Source organism: Tachyglossus aculeatus, chromosome 4 (assembly GCF_015852505.1).
Source record: "Tachyglossus aculeatus isolate mTacAcu1 chromosome 4, mTacAcu1.pri, whole genome shotgun sequence".
NCBI classification, from domain to species: domain Eukaryota; kingdom Metazoa; phylum Chordata; class Mammalia; order Monotremata; family Tachyglossidae; genus Tachyglossus; species Tachyglossus aculeatus.
In genome coordinates, this window is record NC_052069.1 from 111,367,936 (window position 1) to 111,390,176 (window position 22,241).

General features: G+C 55.4%; 1 protein-coding gene across 1 annotated transcript; it reads left to right on the forward strand.

Moving 5' to 3' along the window:
- Positions 1-594: 594 nt before the first annotated feature.
- SLC2A6 (solute carrier family 2 member 6) lies at positions 595-12,314 on the forward strand. The gene is made up of 10 exons (XM_038745451.1): positions 595-748; positions 3,089-3,251; positions 4,816-5,022; positions 8,338-8,437; positions 8,630-8,841; positions 10,050-10,202; positions 10,809-10,917; positions 11,101-11,289; positions 11,529-11,674; positions 12,026-12,314. The coding sequence occupies exons 1-10, from the start codon at positions 660-662 to the stop codon at positions 12,179-12,181; spliced, it is 1,524 nt and encodes a 507-aa protein (XP_038601379.1). The 5' UTR covers positions 595-659; the 3' UTR covers positions 12,182-12,314.
- Positions 12,315-22,241: the final 9,927 nt, after the last annotated feature.

A 22,241-nucleotide genomic window follows, 5' to 3' on the forward strand; every position in this document is an offset into this window, starting at 1 on the left:
TTGCCGACTTGTCCTTCCCAAGCGCTTAGTCCAGTGCTCTGCACACAGTAAGCGCTTAATAAATTTGATTGAATTGAATGCTTACACCTGTCTATTTTCTGTTGTTGTTGTCTGTCTCCCCCTTCTAGACTGCAAGCCCGTTGTTGGGTAGGGACCGTCTCTATCTGTTGCCGACTTGTCCTTCCCAAGCGCTTAGTCCAGTGCTGTGCACACAGTCAGCGCTCAAAAAATACACTGGAATGACTGAATGCTCGAATTGTGGTGCAGTGGGGCGTGGGGCGTCCCCGGGAGAAGCGGTGACGGGGAGGAAGGAAGGATGGTGCCGGGCTGCGGGCCAGGCCGGGGCTTTCCCCGGGGCCTGGAGGCTGGGCTCAGCCCCTCTCCCGCCCCCTGCCCGGTTCCTCTTTGGGGTGTAGCCGGAGGCAGGCCAGCCCTGCCCTGCCTGGCATCTCCCCCACCACCCCCGGCTCAGAAGGCGGAGGAGGAGGGATTAACAGTAGGTTTGCAGCAGGAGCAGTTTTGCAGCAGCAGCAGCAGCAGCAGGAGGAGGAGGAGGAGGAGGAGGAGCATTTGGGATTTTGCAGCGGTGTGCGGGCCCGCAGGGTAGCCGGGCCTCGAGCATCCTTCCCTGGTCCCCGGACCCTCCCCCGACCCGCACCATGCAGGAGCCGCTGCTGCGGGAGCCCGGGCCGGACTACGACACTTTCCCCGAGGAGCCGCCCAGCCCGACCCCCGCCGGCCCCGCCAAGTGAGACCCCGGCCCCGGGGGGCGCCGACCGGGGGGCACAGAGGAGGAGGAGGAGGAGGAGGAGGAGGAGCGGGCAGGGGCACGGCTGGCTGGCTGCGGGGATGGCGGGGATGGCGGGGAGCGGGGGCAAGGGCGGGGGAAAGGAGGACCAGAGAAGGGGGACCGAGGACCAAGGAGGGAGGAGGGAGGATCAGGGATGGGGGTTGGAGGACCGGAGAGGGGGGACCGAGGACCAGGGATGGAGGACCAGGGATGGGGGACGGAGGACCAGAGAAGGGGGGACCGAGGACCAGGGAGGGAGGATGGAGAATCAGGGATGGGGGTTGGAGAACCAGAGAGGGGGGCCGAGGACCAGGAATGGGGGGGCGAGGACCAGGGAGGGAGGACCAGGGATGGGGGACGGTGGACCAGAGAAGGGGGGACCGAGGACCAGGGAGGGAGGATGGAGAATCAGGGAGGGGGGTTGGAGGACCAGAGAGGGGGGACCGAGGACCAGGGATGGGGGACGAGGACCAGGGATGGAGGACCAGGGATGGAGGACGGAGGACCAGAGAAGAGGGACCAAGGACCAGGGAGGGAGGATGGAGGATCAGGGAGGGAGGTTGGAGGAGCAGAGAAGGGGGACCGAGGACCAGGGGTGGGGACCGAGGACCAGGGATGGGGGGCGAGGACCAGGGATAAAGGACCAGGGATCGGGGACGGAGGACCAGAGAAGGGGGACCGAGGACCAGGGAGGGAGGATGGAAGATCAGGGAGGGGGGTTGGAGGACCAGAAGGGGGTGACGGAGGACCAGAGAAGGGGGACCGAGGACCAGGGAAGGAGGATGGAGGACCAGGGATGGAGGACCCGGGTTGGGGGATGGAGGACCAGAGAAGCGGGGACCGAGGACCAGGGAGAGAGGATGGAGGACCAGGGATGGAGGATGGAGGATCAGAGAAGGGGGGACAAGGACCGGGGAGGGAGGATGGAGGACCAGGGATAGGGGACCAAGGATCGGGGGTAGGGGGGCAAGGACCAGGGAGTGAGGATGGAAGACCAGGGATGGGGAGACCGAGGACTAGGGATGGGGGACCAAGGACCAGAGAGGGAGGACCTGGGGTGAGGGGAGCAAAGAACGGAGTCGGGAGGATGAGGGGGCTAGGACCAGGGAGGGAGGACGGGACAGGGAGAATGGGAGGACAGGTGAAGGACTGGAGTGGGCAAGGAGCATCGAGAAAGCTCTAGACCAGCAGGATCCTCCCTTTGCCCTTCCCAGCCCCCGCTGCCCTGTCCAAAGCCCCTGCCCTCCTGGAAGATGGGATGCCCGAGTCCCCCGCCCCAATTTATGGATATATTCCTCCACCTCCTAGCTCTAAATTCTTATTTTTATCCTTGTCTCCCCTGCTAGAGGACTGAGATTATGTCTGATTCTTTCAGTCTTCCAAGATTCTTAATACAGTGTTCCAAACCCAGTAGGTTCTCAGAAAATACAAGTGATTAATCCCAGGGCCTTGGTCACAGTCCTCTGCCCTCCCAAATGCCCATTTCCACAATACCATAATCCGACCCTTTCTGGCATGCCACTCTCCCCCAGGTTTGTGAAAGGAGCAGCAGGGCTGGTCCTTCAGAATCCCGGAGAAGTCCAAGCCCCCACGAAGGTCACCTCTCCCACAGCTCTCTTCTGACTCTCCGCCATTCCCGGGCCAGCCTGGAAGTGACCTTGTGAGGTCATCCAAACCAAGCCCCCGCCTCCAGGCAGGCTTCCACTTTGTCCAGGGCAAACAGGTCGGGGAGGGGGGTCTCTCCAATCCTTAAAAGTTTTGAGAAGGAGACTTCCCTGTCTAGCAGGCCTTGCCTTCAGAAATGTATCTCTCACGTGAGAAGCATCATGTCCCAATAGAAAGAACACAGGTCTAGGGGGTCAGAGGACCCAGGTTCTAATTCCGGCTCCACCACTCTTCCACTGTGTGACCTTGGGCAAGTCACTTAACCTCTCTATGCCTCAGTTACCTCTGCAAAATGGGGATTCAATCCCTGTTCTCCCTCCTACTTAGACTGTGAGCCCCACGTGGCACCTGAATATCTTGTATCTACCCCAGACCTTAATACAGTCCTTGGCACGTTTGTGGCAAAAATACTACAATTATTATTATTATTATTATCATCATTATTATAATGTGTCTGACCTAAATCCCTCATGCTGCTGTTTAAACTCATTTCCTCAGGAGAGAAGGAGATCAGCTCTGGGTGATGATGCTTCCCAGACTCTGGTTTGAGGGGGGAGGATGAGGAGTGGGGCACGGTGAGGGGGGTGGGCGGGGAAGATGGCAGGCTCACGGCTCTGTCCCCTCGGCCTCCAGGGCTCCACAGAACAAGCGTCTCTTCCTCGCCGCCTTTGCAGCCGTGCTGGGCAACTTCAGTTTCGGCTTTGCGCTGGTGTACACGTCGCCCGTCATCCCGGCTCTGGAGAGCTCCTCCAACCCCGCGCTGCACATGACCAAGGTGGAATCGTCCTGGTTTGGGGTAAGGAGCCAGAGATCCAGGTTCAGCTCTATAAGAATTCCCAGGCCCAGCCCACTGGGATCTCCCCTGCCCTGTCAGACAGCAGCCCCAGGGCCCCCGGCCTGGGGGGTCCTGGCCTCCCCAGGCCTGATCCCTCATTATCAAACCCAACATCCCCCCACAGTGAAGAGGTTTGGGAGCAGAGTGGAGGGACCACAGAATCCAAGAAGGGATTCTAATCCCAGCTCTGCCACTCGTCTACTATGTGACCTTGGGCAAGTCGCTTCACTTCTCTGTGCCTCAGTGGCCTCATCTTTAAAATGGAGATCAAGGCTGTGAACCCTATGTGGGACAGAGACTATGTCCAACCTGATTACCTTGTATCCATCCCAGCGCTTAGTAGAGTGACTGGCACATAGTAAGCGCTTAACAAATACCGCAAGTATTATTATTATCAAAACCCCTCCCCCTGTCAGAGTCCTGTCCTCAGGACTTTCCCAGGCCGAGTTTTCTCCCAGAATTTTCCCTTGCAGAATCTCCTTTTATGGAGTCCTCCCAACCCCCACCCATCGAACGTCTTCCTCCTCCTCTTGCTCCTCCCCCTTGTCATGTAGCCTTCTCCTCTACCCCCTTCTAGACTGTAAGCCCGCTGTTGGGTAGGGACCGTCTCCATATGTTGCCAACTTGTACATCCCAAGCACTTAGTACAGTGCTCTGCACACACTAAGCGCTCAATCAATACGATTGAATGAGTGAACGAATACCTCCAAGTTCCTCCGGTGAGCCAGCTCTTCCATCATCATCATCATCAATTGTATTTATTGAGCGCTTACTATGTGCAGAGCACTGTACTAAGCGCTTGGGAAGTACAAATTGCCAACATATAGAGACAGTCCCTACCCAACAGTGGGCTCACAGTCTAAAAGGGGGAGACAGAGAACAAAACCAAACATACTAACAAAATAAAATAAATAGAATAGATATGTACAAATAAAATAAATAAATAAATAAATAGAGTAATAAATATGTACAAACATATATACATATATACAGGTGCTGTGGGGAAGGGAAGGAGGTAAGATTTGGGGGATGGAGAGGGGGACGAGGGGGAGAGGAAGGAAGGGGCTCAGTCTGGGAAGACCTCCTGGAGGAGGTGAGCTCTCAGCAGGGCCTTGAAGGGAGGAAGAGAGCTAGCTTGGCGGATGGGCAGAGGGAGGGCATTCCAGGCCCGGGGGATGACGTGGGCCGGGGGTCGATGGCGGGACAGGCGAGAGCGAAGTACAGTGCTTATCAGGAAGTGAAAACCGTCCTGGCCCTGGCAAGACCTGAGACAGTGGAGGTTACATTTGCTCTAAAGGACCCTGGGTCATCCCGGCCTCTTCCACTTGTTACCTCAGAGGCCTCTTGGGAGCGGACGGAGCCCAGGGAGAGGGGACCTGCCTGTCCTGCGGTCTTTTCTGGCTGGGCCTGGCACCTGGGCGACCGGGTTTAAGAGGGAGGGGAACAAGACCCAGGGTCCCCCCACCACCCGCCACCTCCCAGGCAGCCAGCCGAGCTGACCAGGGCTCCCCCTCTCCTTCCTCAGTCGGTGTTCACTCTCGGGGCGGCCGCGGGAGGCCTGAGTGCCATGCTCCTCAACGACCTGCTGGGCCGGAAGCTGAGCATCATGTTCTCGGCCCTGCCCTCGGTGGCCGGCTACGCGCTCATGGCCGGCGCCAGCGGCCTGTGGATGCTGCTGCTGGGGAGGATGCTGACGGGCTTTGCCGGGGGACTCACGGCCGCCTGCATCCCCGTAAGGACCCGTCTCCTGCCCCGGTCCCCGTTTCCCGGCACGAATCGCGACGCGAGATCTTGGGCCCTCCCACGGGGTTGCCTGAGAGTGGCAGAGCCAGAAGAAGCAGCTAGAGAAGCAGCGTGGCTCAGTGGAAAGAGCAGGGGTTTGGAGCCAGAGGTCATGGGTTCAAATCCCAGCTCTGCCAATTAATAATAATAATAATAATTTTGGTATTTGTTAAGTGCTTACTATGTGCACAGCACTGTTCTAAGCGCTGGGGAGGATACAAGGTGATCAGGTTGTCCCACGGGGGGCTCACAGTCTTCATCCCCATTTTACAGGTAAGGTAACTGAGGCACAGAGAAGTGAAGTGACTTGCCCAAAGTCACCCAGCTGACAATTGGTGGAGCCGGGATTTGAACCCATGACCTCTGACTCCAAAGCCCGGGCTCTTTCCACTGAGCCACGCTGTCAGCTGTGTGACTTTGGGCAAGTCACTTAACTTCTCTATGCCTCAGTTACCTCATCTGTAAAATGGGGATTAAGACTGTGAGCCCCCGTGGGACAACATGATCCCCTTGTAACCTCCACAACGCTTAGAACAGTGTTTTGCACATAGTAAGCTCTTAATAAATGCCAGTTAAAAAAAGTGGCTGGGGGCTTGACCGTCCTGAGGCTGAGTGTCCCGGTTAGTCACCATGATAACAAACCTATTAAGAGTGGAGCCCTGGAGCCTGGCCTCCCATTCCTCTGCTATGGACCTCAGTTTTCCCATCTGCAGAATGGCACTTCTCTTTTCTGTCTCCCAGGAAATCAATCAGTCAATCTTATTTGTTGAGCACTTGCTGTGTGCAGAGCCCTCTACTAAGCTCTTGGAAGAGTACAATATAACAATTTAACAGACACATTCCCTGCCCATGATGAGTTTACAGTCTAGAGGAATGTTAGGGACAGCAATACCCAGAACAAGAAAGAGGCCTTGAGCTGGAAGGGACCTTGAGGCCTTCTGTTCCAGGTCCCTGATTCCCAGAGGGGAGTGACTGAATATTCCAGGAAAATCAATCCATTCATTCATTCAGTCATCTTTGTTGAGCGCTTACTGTGTTCAGAGCACCATCAATGGTATCGATTGAGGGTTTACTATGTGTACAGCACTGTACTAAGCGCTTGGCGGAGTATAATACAGAGTTAGCAGACATGTTCCCTGCCCATGTCAAGCAGACAAATAGCTCTTCCTTTCTTGGAAGCTCTCATGGATACTGAGGTTACCATCTCGCCATTTTCCTCAGGAGTTCAGTTTAGTGTTTAATAGAGGTCCCTCCTCACTCCCCCCCTGCTACCAGAAGTGAGATAGCAAATGGGTCCGGGTTGGGGGGGGGGGGGGGGGCTGAAGACAAATGAAGCAGTGTGCCTTAGTGGGTAGAGCATGGTCCTGGGTTCTAATCCTGGCTCTGCCACTTGTCTGCTACGTAACCTTGGGCAAATCCCTTAACTTCTCTGTGCCTCAGATACTTTACCTGGAAAATGGGGATTGAGACTGTGAGCCCCTTGTGGGACAGGGACTGAGTCCACCCTGATTAATTTGTAATAATAATAATAATGGCTTTTATTAAGTGCTTACTATGTGCAAAGCACTGTTCTAAGCACTGGGGAGAATACAAGGTAATCAGGTTGTCCCACAGGTGGCTCACAGTCTTAATCCCCATTTTCCAGATGAGGTAACTGAGGCGCAGGGAAGTTAAGTGACTTGCCCAAAGTCACACAGCTGACAAGTGGCGGAGCCGGGATTTGAACCCATGACCTGTGACTCCAAAGCCCAGGCTCTTTCCACTGAGCCACGCTGCTTCCCCAGTGCTTAGTACAGTGCCTGGCACATAGTAAGCGCTTAACAAAGACCATTAAAAAAAGGAAAGAGACCTAGGTTGGCTTCTTGGGCCCCTTGGCTCCCCAGAGTGCAGCTGAGGCCCTTCCCCTGCCATCCACACTGGACTGGCCCTTTCCCTTCTGGCTAATTTCAGCAGCTACTTCCCATTAGTTTCCTAACACTGCAACCCCAGGGTTGCTCAATGAGAGAAAGTCCACATTGAGCAATGCAGGCCCAGAGAGGGAAGTGAATGTCACTCCCTGAGACCTTCTCTCAGGCTCTCCTTGGTGCTAGCGTATCAGCCTGCCTTCTCAGGTCAGGTTCTGCCAACTGATGGGGCAGGGAACCCCGGGGTAGGGGCAGGCGGAGAGCAGGGAAAGAGAAAAGTTAGCACAACCCTGACAGTAAGTGCGGCTTCCCTTCCCCCATCCCCAGCAGGGTGTCCAAGAAATCAGATGCTTGTGGCCTCTGCTTCTCCTTCCTCCTCTGGTTTCAAGGAATCTCATGTTGGTGGGGGAAGATAGTTCCATTTTCCATTTAGAGACAGGAGCAGCGAGGGAAGGGAGTGGGGCGAAGTGGGGACTGGATAAAGTGGGTGGGGTCAGGGCACATATTGCAGTCAAATGAGATTTTTGCCACTGGCTGATGTCCAGAGTCAATCCGCAGAGCTGCCTGAGGGGACTTTGCAGGTGGAAAGACAAAAATAGAACTCGAGCCATAAACCCCAGCCTGTTTCTGCTGTCCCCTGCCTCCCACCAGGAGCAGAAGCTACCCCCTTTCACCCACATGTTCTGGCTAGTTAACTGAGGCTATGCTGGTCATCCTCATTCCTTCATCGTCATCATCACCACCACCACCACCCCGGCATGTTCTGAGTGCCTGTCTTGTGCAGAGCCCTTGTTTCTAGTCAGGCTAGTGGCTAGATTTTAAATGATGAAGTCATGAAAATCTGTTTTCTCCAATAATCGGGATGTCTAATTCAAAATGGGTAAGGAAAAAGTGGAAACCACTGCCCAGGTAAGAAAGGTTTTGGCCAACAGAGTCCTATCGGTATGTTTTATGGTATTTATTAAGTGCCAGGCACTGTACTAAGCGCTGGGGTCCATACAAGTTAATTAGGTTGGACACGGTCCATGTCCCACATGGGGGCTCACAGTCTTAATCTCCATTTTACAGATGAGGTAACCGAGGCCCAGAGAAGTGAAGTGACTTACCCAATGTCACAGAGTAGTCAAGTGGCTGAGGCAGGATTAGAACCTAGGTCTTTCCCTCTTGTTAGCTGGATAAGTAGCAGAAGGCTGAAGCTTGATTACAGCTGAAACCAGTAATAGAAGAAGACCAGAAGCTGAGTCCCCACTGGACATGAGGGGGCCCAGAGAGGTGAAGTAGCTTGCCCCAGATCACAGAGCAGGTCTGTAGCGAGGACCCAGGCCCCCCATCTGTCTCCTGCCATGTTTTTTATCTTGCAGGTGTATGTCTCCGAGATCTCCCATCCCAGGGTCCGAGGGATGTTGGGAGCCACACCCCAGATCATGGCTGTCTTCGGTTCCCTCTCCCTCTATGCCCTGGGCAAGTATGGGGGGAGTCAGTCAGTTCAATCCTATCTATTGAGTGCTTTCTGTGCGCAGAGCACTGTACTAGACGCTTGGGAGAGTACACTGGAACAAATCCCCGGGGTAAGGAAGAGGCGGGTGGCGGGAGGAGGAGAAGACCCCAGATCAATGGGGATGATTGATCCGGTGTTTTCCCTGCCCTCCCCAGGTCTGAAGTTGCCCTGGCGCTGGCTGGCAGTGGCGGGCGAGGTGCCTGTGCTGGTCATGATCCTCCTGCTGTGCTTCATGCCCGACTCCCCACGCTTCCTGCTTTCCCAGGGCAAGGATGAAGAGGCTCTGCGGGCACTGGCCTGGCTGCGGGGCAAGGACACAGACATCTGCCAGGAATTCCAGCAGATCCAGGAGACCGCCCAGAGCCGGGTACTGGGGCCGGAAGGAAGGGGGAAAGGGCTGGACACCCCGAGACTTCCTTGGGAATCCCAGTCCCCGCCCATCTGCCTGAATCGGGAGGGGAGTCTCCGGGAAGAATGCTCGGCAGGAATGAAAAGGAGAGGAAGAGATGGTTCTGGGTGTAATAGCAACTGTGGCATTTGTTAAGCACTTACTATGTGCCAGGCACTGTACTAAGCGCTGGGGTGGGTACAAGCAAATCGGGTTGGACATAGATCCTGTCCCACATGGGAATTACAGTCCCCAGCCCCATTTTACAGATGAGGTAAGTGAGGCACAGCAGACAAGTGGTTAGTCTGCCAGGATTAGAACCCGTAACCATCCGACTCCCAGGCCGATGCTCTGTCCTCAGGAGGCGGGAAGCCCCAGGTCAAGGGAACCCGCCAAGAACTCCCCTTGTCAACTGCAGCTGCCCTGCTGTGGGCAGAGAGTCAGTGGGGAGGCAGGCTCAGATGGGAGGAAATCTAATCTGCCATGCATAATCCATTCAAAAATAACTGAGATTAACACCTTCAACTGGATGGTCCCTTTTGAAAATAGATCCCACTTCAGACAGGGAGAACTTTGAATAAATTGTAAGCGCCTTAAGGGCAGGGATCACGTTTACTGATGATAATTGTTAAGCACTCACTATGTGCCAGGCACTGTACTAAGCACTGGAATAGATACAAGGTAATTGGTTGGGCACGGTCCCTGTCCCACATAGAGCTCACAGTCTTAATCCCCATTTTCCAGAAGAGGGAACTGAGGCACAGAGAAGTGAATGACATGCTTAAGGTCATACAGCAGACAAGTGGCAGAGCAGGGATTAGAACTCAGGTCCTTCTGACTCCTAGGCCCACGCTCTATCCACTGAGCTAGGCTGCTTCTCTTCTGATCTGCTGTACTCCCCAAAGCACTCATTGTAGTGCTCAGCACACAGTGAGCGCTCGATAAATTCCCTTGTTTGATTGGTAATGGGAATCCCTCTGCTGACAAACCACCTGCCCAAGCGGGAACCCAAGGCCCAGGTAGGTTAAGTGACTCAGCCGAGATCACACGATGCGCACAGTTAGCACTGAGACAGAAACCGTTAAGTGACTCGCTTCCAGTTAAATCCCCGGGCGGTGAGTCCTGCCCATCCAGCCCCTAACCCTCCCTCCGGGCCGGGCCACCTGACTGCTGCTTTGGGTGTCTAGAATGGACGTATGAACTGGGCCGAGATCAAGGATCCATTTGTCTACAAGCCCATCTTCATCTCCGTGCTGATGCGCTTCCTGCAGCAGTTGACGGGAATCACCCCCATCCTGGTCTACCTGCAGTCCATCTTCAAGGGCACTGCTGGATTCCTGGTGAGAGCCCCCTCCCCTGCCTTCCCCTGCTCTCCCTTCTTCTGCCCCCGCTTTAAGCTGGTCCAGGACCCACAGAGCTCTGGTATCCTGGACACTCAGGTTCCAGCCTTTCCATAGTCATCATCCTTAGGGGCTGCCTGAAGGCAGGAAGAGGCCCACTAATGATAATAACTGTGGCATTTTACAGTGCCAGGCACTGAACTAAACGCTGGGGTAGATACAAAGTTGTCAGGTTGGACACAGTCCCTGTCCCACAATGGGCCTCACAGCCTCAATCCCCATTTCACGGATGAGGCAACTGAGGCACAGAGAAGTTAAGTGACTTGCCCCAGGTCACCCAGCAGACAAGTGGAAGAGTGGAATTAGAACCCGGATCCTTCTTACTCCCAGGCCCATGCTCTATCCACTGGACCTCGCGCTTCTCTGAAGAAGAGAGCGAGCCCCCGTGGGCACTCAATAAAGAACTGTGATGGGGGTGATGGGAAGGGGAAAGCCCCTCCTGGGGGAGACCACCGGGTCCCTTTGGGATCAGGACTGAGAGTGAGGGAGCTGCCCTGGCGGGCACAGCCAAGCCCCCTTACTTCCTGTGCCCCTGTGCCCCCACAGCGCCCGGAGTACGATGCCGCCATCGTGGGGGCCGTGCGCCTCGTGTCTGTGCTCATCGCCGCCGCCACCATGGACAAGGCCGGGAGGAAGATACTCCTGTTCGTCTCGGGTACGGCGCCGGCCTTCGGGGCAGGGGTGGGTCGGCCTGGGGACTTTGGCACCGAAGGCAAACAACTGCTCCTGGATCTCTGCTCCTCGTGCTCTCATCCCTCCCTCTGAGGGGCTCCTCAGACACAGGCTGCAACCCTTCCCTCTAAAGGGTTCCCCTCACCCCTCTCTCTCCTCTGTTCAGCTTCGGTCATGTTTGCCGCCAACCTGGCCCTGGGGCTCTACGTCCTCCTTACGGCGCCGCGCGAAATTCATAACAGCACCGTGCCCCATCCCAGCGGAGCCCTGGGGGACCCAGGGCCCATTGCCGCTCCGGAGTCCCCCAACTACATCACCCTGATACCCCTCATTGCCACCATGCTCTTCATCATGGGTGAGTGCCGTCTGTCTGCCCGCCCATCGGCCCCCCCAACATCCCAGGGTGGGAGGCCTGGGCCGAGAGCAGTTGCCAGCAGGAGAGGGCCGTTCTGGGCCCGGAGCCCCAGGCCTGGAGTGTGAGGATGGGGGGTTCTCCTGGTTGGGGGTGTCTACCTGAGCGTGTGGAAGGGCTGCACTCTGTGGAGCTGGGCCGTGTCCCAGCTGTCCGTTTTCCTCTTCCCCTCTCCTCGCCAGGTTACGCCATGGGTTGGGGTCCCATCACGTGGCTGCTCATGTCGGAGGTCCTCCCGCTGAAGGCGCGGGGCGTGGCCTCGGGGCTCTGCGTGCTCGTCAGCTGGCTCACGGCCTTCGCCCTGACCAAGGCCTTCCTCCTGGTGGTGGTGAGTCCTTCGGCCACTCGGGAGGGAGGGGAGGCTCACGTGGGCAAACGGTGGCTGTGGGGCTACTCTGGAGGGTGGGCTTTTGAGGCCTTTCCCCAAGCTACTCTTCCCTTCCGCACTCGGCATCTGTTTCCAAAGAAGCTCGGAGCTACCGCGAGGTGCTGGATGGGAAAAGCCTCCCCAGCCCAGAACCATATGGTATTACCCCCATGGGTTCAAACTGCTTCCCGTGGATTCTCAGTCCTATGTGGTCGAGCTCCCTCCCGTCCCATCCCGTCCCACCCCGGCAATGCCTGGCAGCAGCCGAGCCACGCCGCCCCGGGTAAGGAGGCTCTCGTGATCGCCCCACAGGACGACTTCGGCCTTGAGGTCCCCTTCCTATTCTTTGCCGCCATCTGCCTGGTGAATCTGGTCTTCACGGGATGCTGTGTGCCGGAGACCAAGGGCCGGACCCTGGAGCAAATTGAGCACTTCTTCCGGACCGGGCGGTGGTTGTTGGTGAAGTAGGACTGGCCCCCGCCCCCGTGCCCTGTGCAGGCAGTGTGCCGGGGCTCTGACGGATTGCCTTTGACTCGTGGGCGGCGGCAGCGAGGGCTCAGCCCGGGCTGGGCACCTTCTGGCCCAGAGGGCATGCGTGACCCGAAGCCCTACGGGACCTTGGTGCCCCAGGTGTTCCCAGCCTGGGTCCATCTCCAACATTCAGCCCTGGGACCGGGCCTCCCAGCACCGCACAGACATCAACTCGCTCGCTCCCCTCTCCTTCCACCTGCCTGTCGGACCTCACAAGGACAGGAGCAGGACGAGGGATGGAGACTCCCGCTCTCCCAGCCCAGTGAGGGAAGCAGGGCGGGGGCATCCCGAAACCAAGCCCAGTTGACCGAAGAATCGATCCATCATCAAGCCTCTTCAGGGCAGAGCGTGAGGGAAAGGATGAGTTCCTTAGGACAGATGCTGGCAGGGAGGATTTGGGGGCGGTCCAGAAAGTTTCCAACATCACAACTTGGGAGTGGGAGGAGGAGCTGACTCCAGTGGCTGTCTACTGCTCCCTCGACCACCCTGGACTGGCTGTCCTCTTAAGTGCCTTAACGATCCAAGCACATTCGCCCTGCCCGGCTGCTTGACAGGTGGACCTAGTCTGTCTGTCCACCTGTCAAGTTACTGACAGGCCCGAGGCGGCAGCAGGAGGTGGATCATGCCGCCCCGGCCCCGGGTCAGTGGCTTTGTCCTTTCTGCCCAGTCCAACTCCTTCCCTCCAGCTGCCCCTGCCCCTGCCCCAGCTGGATCCCTCGGAGAGCTGGAGCTCCGCACAGCGGACGCTTCAGCCAAACTGATCCTTTTGCAAAAATAATAATAGTAATTGTGGTATTTATTAATCACTTACTAAGTGTCAAGCACTGTACTGAGCCCTGGGGTAGATTAAAGAAAATCAGGTCCCACATGGGGCTTCTTATCTCAGTAGGTTTTGAAACCCCCTTTTGCAGAGGAGGGAGGTGGGGCACAGAGAAGTTAAATGGCTTGCCCAAAGTCAAACAGCAGCTGAGTGACAGAGCCAGGATTAGAACCTGGGTCCCGATTCCCAGGCCTGTGCTCTTTCCACTAGGCCACGCTGCTTCTTTAAATAAAAAGATACAACGGGGGTGGCGGCGGAGCTGGGCCTGGTCAAGGGGGTGGCGGAGAGGCGGGAGTGAGGGGTGAGGGGCTGCGGCCAGGGAACGGTAGAGCTGGGATGGAGAAGGAAAAGACCAGGATTTTCCCTGGTGGGCAAACCCCATCCAGCTGTCTCAGTGCCCACAAAGGGAGGAGAGTTTAAATGACTCAGTCAAAAGGGTCTACAAAACAGGACAGGAAGCAGTTCAGGCAAGGTTGTGCACAACTGGGCACGTGACCACAGGCCCGGTAAAGACTGGCATAGGATAAATGATTCACAGACATGTTCGAAAGCAGTGGGGAAGAAGCCATTGGAAAGCGAGCAGCTGAAGATGCCGGTCAGGGAAGGGAGCAAGGAGGGGGCAAGTGTTTTGATAAAATGCGAAGGGATGGGTTCAGAGGTGCGGGTGGAGGGGGTAGATTTTGAGGGAAGTTGCGAGCTCTCTTGAGATATTCCTGGGAAGGATGGGAGAAGAGAAGAGGAGGAGGGAGGGAGGGAGGGACTGGAGAGGACCAGGGAAATGCGGAGGGAGAATGCCTGAAGGTTTCAGTTTTAATTGATGAAAAAGTTGGCCTGGTCTTTCAGGGCAAACTCAGAGAAGCCCTCACCCAGACTAGCCACCTGCAGTCAGTTGTGGGCCAAACCTTTGACTGGCTGCCCAAGACCTTGGCCTCCAGTTGGTGAGCTAGCCTCCAGATAACTCCAAAAAGCTGACTTCAGAATAATCCCGCTCTTCCCGCTGACAATCCCACCCTGCTCCTTCCTGCCAAGGCAGTGCTAGTCACCTGGGAGAATCTGCAGTTTCTTCCAGAGTTTTTCTGGCTCTGTGGAGGCTCTCCTGATTGCCCCACATGATGACTTTGGCTTTGAGGTCCCCTTCCTGTTCTTTGCCACCATCTGCCTGGTGAATCTGGTCTTCACGGGATGCTGTGTGCCAGAGACCAAGGGTGGCCTCCTTCTCCCAGCCCTCCATCTAAAAGCACCTGTTTCTCTCTCCATCTCAGCCCATCTTAGAGAAGAGTTTAGAAGGAAGGGGGGAGCTGGAAGAGGCCGATTCACATGGTTCATAGAGCCAACAGTTCTGGGTTTTTTTTTCTCCTCACTGGAATTTTTACGCACTTACTACGTGACAGCCACTATACGAAGCACTGGGGTAGGTACGAGATAATCAGGGTGGACACGGCCCATGTCCTACATGGGACTGACAGTCTTAATCCTCATTTTATAGCTGAGGTAACTGAGACCCGGAGAAGTTAAGTGATTTGCCCAGGATCACGCAACAGAAAAATGGCAGAGCGGAGTCAGGATTAGAACCCAGGACCTCTGGCTCCCGGGCCCATGCTCTTTCCTCTAGGCCATGCGGCTTCTCTAATAGTAATAATAAAAATTATAGTATCTGTTAAGTGCTTACTATGTGCCAGGCACAGTACTAAGTGCTGAGGTGAATACAAGCAAACTGGGTTGGACACAGCCCCGGTCCCACGTGGGCTCACAGTCTCAAGCCCCATTTTATAGATGGGGTAACTGAGGCACAGAGAAGAGAAGTGGTTTGCCCAAAGTCAGACAGCAGATAAGTGGCAGAGCCGAGGTTAGAATCCATGACCTTTTAACTCCAGGCCCGTGCTACGCCACGCTGCTTCTCACGCTTCTCTGCTTCTCAGTTCACAGCTCCTGCTTCTAAGTGCTTAATATAATGCTCTGCATACGTAGGTGTTTCCTAAACTCTAGTGATTGAATGATTGATTGAAACTTCATTCTCCGGTCGGTCCTCTGGTGTCCCTGACCGGTTCGGCACTTTCCCGTGAACCTGCGGTTTGAGAGGCCCTGTCCCAGTCCTATTTGCGCTGCTGGTAAACACCCCTTTGTAGTTCTCTCAACACCCTGGACCCCCATCTCCCCCAAATCCCCTACCGGCAGACCACCACCACCACCAAGTGTCCAGAATACAAGCTGAGTGTTCGCCCCAAGGGCCCAGAGGAGTTTACAAAGGCAGAAAGGGACCGTGTTCATTCCAGAAGCTCCCACTTTTATTGTTCAACCTGCACGTGACCCTGGACGTCTAAGAATCCGACAGAAATCAATCGGAAACAAATGGCCACAACCAGTGTCGCTCCCACGGCTTTAATCTGCAACCAGGGCGGGCCAACTTTGTGTGACGGAAGTCCTGTAGGTGAGGAAAGGCCCCTTTCCATCCCCTTTTTGTCGAATCCCTCAGTCCCTCTGCCCCAATCTTCTTCTCAGCACCACTACAGGCTCAACACGTCTGCAGTAGGATGGGGGAAAACTCTGCCCTCCCCAGCTGTCCGCCACAAAGCCCAGAGACCACCATCTGTATCACTCAGTCAATCAATGGTATTTACTGAGCACTTACTCTGTGCAGAGTACTTACTTGGGAGAGTACAACATTAACAATGTAACAGGGTGTGTAGATACGTTCCCTGTCCAAAATGAGCATACAGCCCAGAGGGTCAATCCTTAATATAAATAAATTATGGAGGGGTACATAAGTGCTGAGGGAAAGGTGAATAAAGGGAGTAAATCAGGAAGACTCAGAAGGGAGTGGGAGAAGAGGAAAAGAGGGTTTAGTCAGGGAAGTCCTCTTGGAGGAGATGTGCCTTCACTGAGGCTTTGAAAGTGGGGAAATGGTTTGTCCGATATAAAGAGGGACGGGGTTCCAGGCCAGGGGCAGGATGTGGGCGAGAGGTCGGGGGTGAAGTAGATGAGATCATAGGGCTCTGAGTAGTTTGGCATTAGAGGAGCGAAGGGTGTGGGCTGGGTTGTAATAGGGTCAGTCGAAAATCTTGTTTCCATCCCTGTACGTTTTGACATCAGCCAACTTCCTAGCCGCCGCCTCCCCCAGAGGGACCCCGGTTTGGAGACGGGGAACCAAAGTGCCTCAGGAAGAGAGAGGGCTGGGGCAGGGGGCTAACTGCCTGTCCATTAGAGACGGGGGTCCCCTTTCGGACCGAGCCCCGGCTGCATGGCTACGCCTGCCTGCTCCTGCCCCACCTCGCCCAAACCTGGAAACCCGGCCTCTGGGGCGGCACTGTTTTCAGGGGAAAAAAGGAGAAATCACCACGGTGCTCTCGGGAGGTAGAATGGTCTTTTATTCACTGCATACACAAAAAGAGAAGTTTTCCAAACACGCGAATCAACCCCCTTTTCTTGCTATCGGGTTTCTAGTACCCAAGATGAAACACCGCCCCACCCTTCAGCTGAGACAAAGGACACACAGGACGGGACAGGCAGGGTGTCGCCTTTTGGAGGAGCTCCACCCCAGTGGGGACGCAAGCACTGCGCCCCTCACCTCTGGGGACCCCACATTTCCCAGAGTACAGGCCAGGCCTGCCCTTGGCCAAGAACTGTGTCCAGCGCTCTGCCCTGTGGAACAGGTGGCTTGGCATCTGCCAGGCTCACTGTGCTGCTTCAAGGAGGGAGGCACCGTACGCGTGATTCTCAGTCACGGCAGCTAAGGAAGAAGCAGCAGCCTCACCAGGGCAGACCCCACCTCCCGTCCCCAACACACACATACCCGAGCTGGCCTGGCATCAAGCTCTTTGGAGATGTCTAAGACCAGCGTTTAGGCATACAGAAATGCTGTTCTCTCAAGAGCCACCCTCTTATCTCACTCTACAGACAGAGCCCCCCAGGATGCTACTGCCGACTGTTCTGGCTCCTTCAAACCCAGGCGGACCCGAAGGGCACGGGTCTTTTTCTAGACAAAACTCACCATGGGCAGGGAATGTGTCTGTTATTCCAAGCGCTTAGTACAGTGCTCTGCACACAATAAGGGCTCAATACGATTGACTGATGATGAAAAACCTTGCCTCGCCCCGCCATGGAGGCCCAGGTCTTGGAAAGCAGCACTTGGTGCTGAGGGTGGTTTCCCAAAAGTCCTCCAGGACTGGAGTCAAGCGACACTTTCAGACTTTTTTAGGGTCCATTATTAGAGGTATTTGGGTTGTACAAAGGGGTGCCTGGGGCCGCTGTGATCTTGGAGGTGGGCGAAGAGTCAATAGTCCCCCTGCAGACGTACTGGGAGGAACGGCAGTTCAGCTGGGATCGTCCCGCTGTCCTGTCTCAGAGCTGGGTCTAAACCACTAGACTTGCCCCTCAATGCGTTTGCGATCATAGGACTGAGAGGTGTGGGGAAAAGTCTCCCCTCACAAAAGGGTGTCTTACGAAGGGTGTCAACCAAGCCGTATACTCACCTCCCCCGGCCCCAGACGCCCACGGACCTCATCAACCTCCCTACTGCCCGGGTCTCAGGTCAGTGCGTGGTGATGGATGTCGATGTTTTCCACTAGGACGGATGAAGTCCCACTGGACCGGAAAGCCCCCGAAGGCAGGGATCATGCCTACCGACCGTACTGTACCGCATTCTCTCAAGTGCTTAGTAGAGCACTCTGCACGCAGTAAACTAAACACGGATAACATCCACCCTCTCCTCTCCATCTATACTGCTACCGTGTTAATCCAAGCCCTTTTCCTATCCCATCTTGATTACTGAATCAGCCTCCTCACTGACTTCCCTGCCTCCCATCTCTCCCCACCCCAGTCCATACTTGACTCTGGGGCTCGGATCGTTTTTCTACAAAAACGTTCAGTCCGTGTGGTCCCACTCCTCAAGAACTCCAGTGGGTTGCCCATCCACCTCTGCGTCAAACAGAAACTCCTTCCCATCAGCTTTAAAGCACTCAATCACCTTGCCCCCTCCTACCTTACCTGTTCTACCACAAGCCAGCCCAGACGGTTGGCTCCTCTAATACCAATCTACTACCAATCTACTCACTGTACTTCAATCTCATCTACCTCGCTATTGACTTTTTGCCCAAACCCTGCCCCTAGCCTGAAACACCCTCCCTCTTCATATCAATAAATGGCATTTATTGAGCACTTGCTATGAGCAGAGCACTGTACTAAGCACTTGGAAGAGTACAACACAATAAATTAGGAAACATATACCCTGCCCATAACAAGGTGAGGGTCTAGATGGACAATTCCTCTCTCCACCTTCAAAGCCTTACTGAAGGCCCATCTCCTCCAAGAGGCCTTCCCTGACTAAGCCCTCATTTCTTCTTCTCCCACTCCCTTCCGCATCATCCTTGCACTTGGTTTTGCTCCCTTTATTCACCCCCGTCAGCCCCACAGTATTGTGTACTTGTACGTCTAGACAGTCTGTTGTGATCAGAAAACATATCTACAGTTATATCGTACTCTCCCAAGCGCTTGGAACAGTGCTCGGTACACAGTAAGCGCTCCGTAAACATGATTGATTGATTGATTAAGCACCCAGTGAATACCACTGTTTGACTGTTTGGATTTCGCCCCAGGGCTGAGGAGGTGGAGAGCGGGAAACAACTGGACAAACCAGCCCATCGGATCTGGGAACCCCGGCTCCCTCCTGCCCCTGACCAAGTGAATGGGTGAGCTCGCTGTGGGTAGGGAATGTCACTGTTTATTGTTGCATTGTCCTTTCCCAAGTGCTTAGTACAGTGCTCTGCACACAGTAAGTGCTCAATAAATACGACTGAAGGAATGAATGGGTTCAGTTTGGAAGAGTCCCACTCCAGGCAGGGGTGGGGGAAGAGGGGATCATCCCTCTAGCTCAGTTGGGGCCTGCTTCTTTGAGAGAGGGAAGGGTCCTCGTCCAGTACTGACCTGTTGGGGTGAGTAGCCAACAAAACCGGCCACAGAAAGGTCACCGAGATGGGGCTCTCAGGTTTGGTTCAGTGCAGGGGAGGAGGAGACTGCTGGTGTGTTATTTCCATTCCTCATGCCCTCGTCATGGTGGCCATCCCCAAACTGCCCAGCCATGGACCATCTTCTGCTGGAACAGCTCCAACAGAGCTTCAGCTGAGAAGCAGTGTGGCCTAATGGAAAGAGCACGGACCTGAGCGTCGGAGGACCTGGGGGCTCCTCCCGGCTCTGACACATCTGCTGGGTGACCTCGGGCGGCCACTTAACTTCTCTGTGCCTCAGTTCCCTCGTCTGTAGAATGGGGATTAAATCCTCCTCCCTCCAAGTTAGACTGTGAGCCCGATGTGGGACGGGGACTGTGTCCAACCGGATCAGCCTAGAACTATCCCAGCGCTTAGTATGGTGCCCGCAACATAATAAACGCTCAACAGATACCATTAAAAAAAAACCCAGAGACCGAGGCCTATCCCTCACTGTGTCCGTGGGTCTCAAGAGCAGTCACTTGTCTGCTGTGTGACCTTGGGCAAGCCACTTAACTTCTCTGTGCCTCAGTTACCTCATCTGTAAAATGGAGATGAAGACTGTGAGTCCCACGTGGGACAACCTAATCACCTTGTATCCCCCCAGCGCTTAGAACAGTGCTTCGCACATAGTAAGCACTTAACAAATGCCATCATCATCATTATTATTATCCTTGGGCTATTTTGGTGGCAGTGGTCAGTCACCGCTTAACCCTTTGATAGCCAGCCTCAGATCGGGTGGCCCCAGGTAGACATCTGTTATTTTCAGTGCTCAACTGCTGACTGCAAAATGATGTTACTCCTTAAAATCACACCTCTTCCAAAAGGCCTTCCCTGACTAAGCCCTTATTTCCCCTACTCCCTCTCCCTTCTGCATCACTGTTGCACTTGGGTTTGTACCCTTTAAGCACTCGCTATGCGCCCCCCTCTTCAGTCCCACAGCACTTATGTGCAAATGCATAATTTAAATCCATCTTCTCCTCTAGACTGCAAGCACCTTGTGAGCTGGGAACAAGTCCACCAGCTTTGTTATATTGTACTCTCCCAGGGGCTCAGTACAGCGTTCTGCACTTAATAAGCACTCATTAAATACAACTGATTAACGTACGTCACTCCCAGCACCACTAGGCACAAGGCCACTGAGGGGGGACTAGATTTGTTCCACCTGGTTTCAAGTTACATCACGGCTCGGCCAACTGTCAGCTGTTTGACTTTGGGCAAGTCACTTAACTTCTCTGTGCCTCGGTTACCTCATCTGGAAAATGGGGATTAAGACTATGAGCCCCACATGGGACAACCTGATCACCTTGTATCCTCCCCTGCACAGTGCTTTGCACATAGTAAGCGCTTAACAAATGCCATCATTATTATTATTATCCTCACCCCCCCACCCCCACCCCCCCAGACTGTAAGCTCATTGTGGGCGGGGAATATGTCTGTTTATTGTTGTACTGTACTCTCCCAAGTGCTTAGTACGGTGCTCTGCACACGGTAAGCACTAAATAAATACAAATGAATGAATCTGGCGTTCCCTGCTTCAGAACTGCGTTTCTAGGGCTTTATAACCAGGGCCACCCTGTGGGCTACAGCCATCTGGGGCAGTTTGCCGCTCGGTCCGAGATGTTTCAGCTCCTGAGACACTTCCAACCGGCGCCCCGGGGTACACGGCGGCCCACCCTCTCCCAGCGACCGGTGGGGGATAATGGAGAGGCTCAGGTGGATGCTACAGCAGCACTGGATCCCCACACCCCAGGCCCATAGCAGTGGGAGGAAAAGGGTGGCAGAGCCGACCTTCAGGTGAGAGGAGAAACGTTTGCGCGGAGGCCCAGGGCCGGGATCCGACCCCAGTCTCACCTGAGAGCCCACTTCCTGGAAACCTAAGACATCTTGTCACCCCTGCCCCATATGCTTCCCACATCCTGGCTGGCCCACGCCTCCCCTGCAGTCATAGTGTTTCTTCGGCGGTGAGGGCAGAATCAAGGCAACGCTGCTCTGCCCTCGAACAGAAATCGAGCAGCAGCGGGGGACAGGAGGAGGAAGGGAGGGGATTGTGCGGTGGATGGGAAATCCCAAGAAGCCAGTGTCCACCTCAGGAGGGGAAATGCCAGGGGACAACGATGGCTGCTGCCCATACCTCCTGGTGTGGGGCTGCGGGGAGAAAAGGAAGCACAATTGTGACGTGGCTTCCTTCCGGGGATCGGATAGGATGGTCGATGACACCTGGGAGGACGGGTCCCCAACCCCAGGATGAGCAGAGGACCGGCCCAGGAGCATCTGCCGGACACTGGCGGTCGGGAGTCGTGTTAGCGGCCAGAGGGGGCTCTCCCAGATGCCAGTCCAGTGCTGTGCAGATAGTAAGCGCTCGGTAAGTATCACCGATCGACTGGGTGACTGAGGAACTCCAACCCTTAACCCGATCGCTGGGGCCTTGAGGCTGTCCCTGAGATGGCCCGTCCCAACTGAGAAACTGGGAGGGGGGCGAGAGGGAGGCAGACCGAGTAGTCCAACAGCCACAGCTGCCAATGGAAAGAAATGACGCTCCGGACCACAGAAGGACAGAAGGGAAGGAGGGAGGGAGGAGTAGGAGGTGAACCACGGGTGCAGTCACACAAGAGGAACCGGGCGGGGAGGGAGCCCCCTAGGACGGTCTGGGTTAGGATTCGAGTCCTCACCGCTACATGGTCTGGGAGGGTGGGAGAGGCCAGAAACAACTCTAGAGCCGAGGAGCACCCGACATAAAGCCATGGGCCCATGGCCGGGAGGCGGGACCTTCTGCAAGCTTGAAACTGAACTGAGCTACGGGCCAGGGCCGCACCCAGCCCTGTCCCAGAACCTGAGGCAGCTGGGAGAGGAGGGATCTCTTCCTCAGCCACAGGGCGGGAGAATTCCCGGAGGGGAGCCGCGGCAGCTCCCGCTCGGCCCCGGGGGGCGGTGGGAAGATGCCACTCACCCAGCTGCTTGCCCTTCCTTGACACCGAGCATCCTTGAGCTCCCAATGGGGCTGCATCTGTCATCATCAATCGTATTCATTGAGCGCTTACTGTGTGCAGAGCACTGTACTAAGTGCGGTCCCTCTGCAGAGCCCCAGCGTGTCACTTGGAGCACCGTCCCAACACAGATGCGGGGAGGCACCGGAAGGGAATGTGGGAGGATTTAGAAGGAAAGGCGGCGATCCAGGAGCTCCGCTCACCACCCCCTT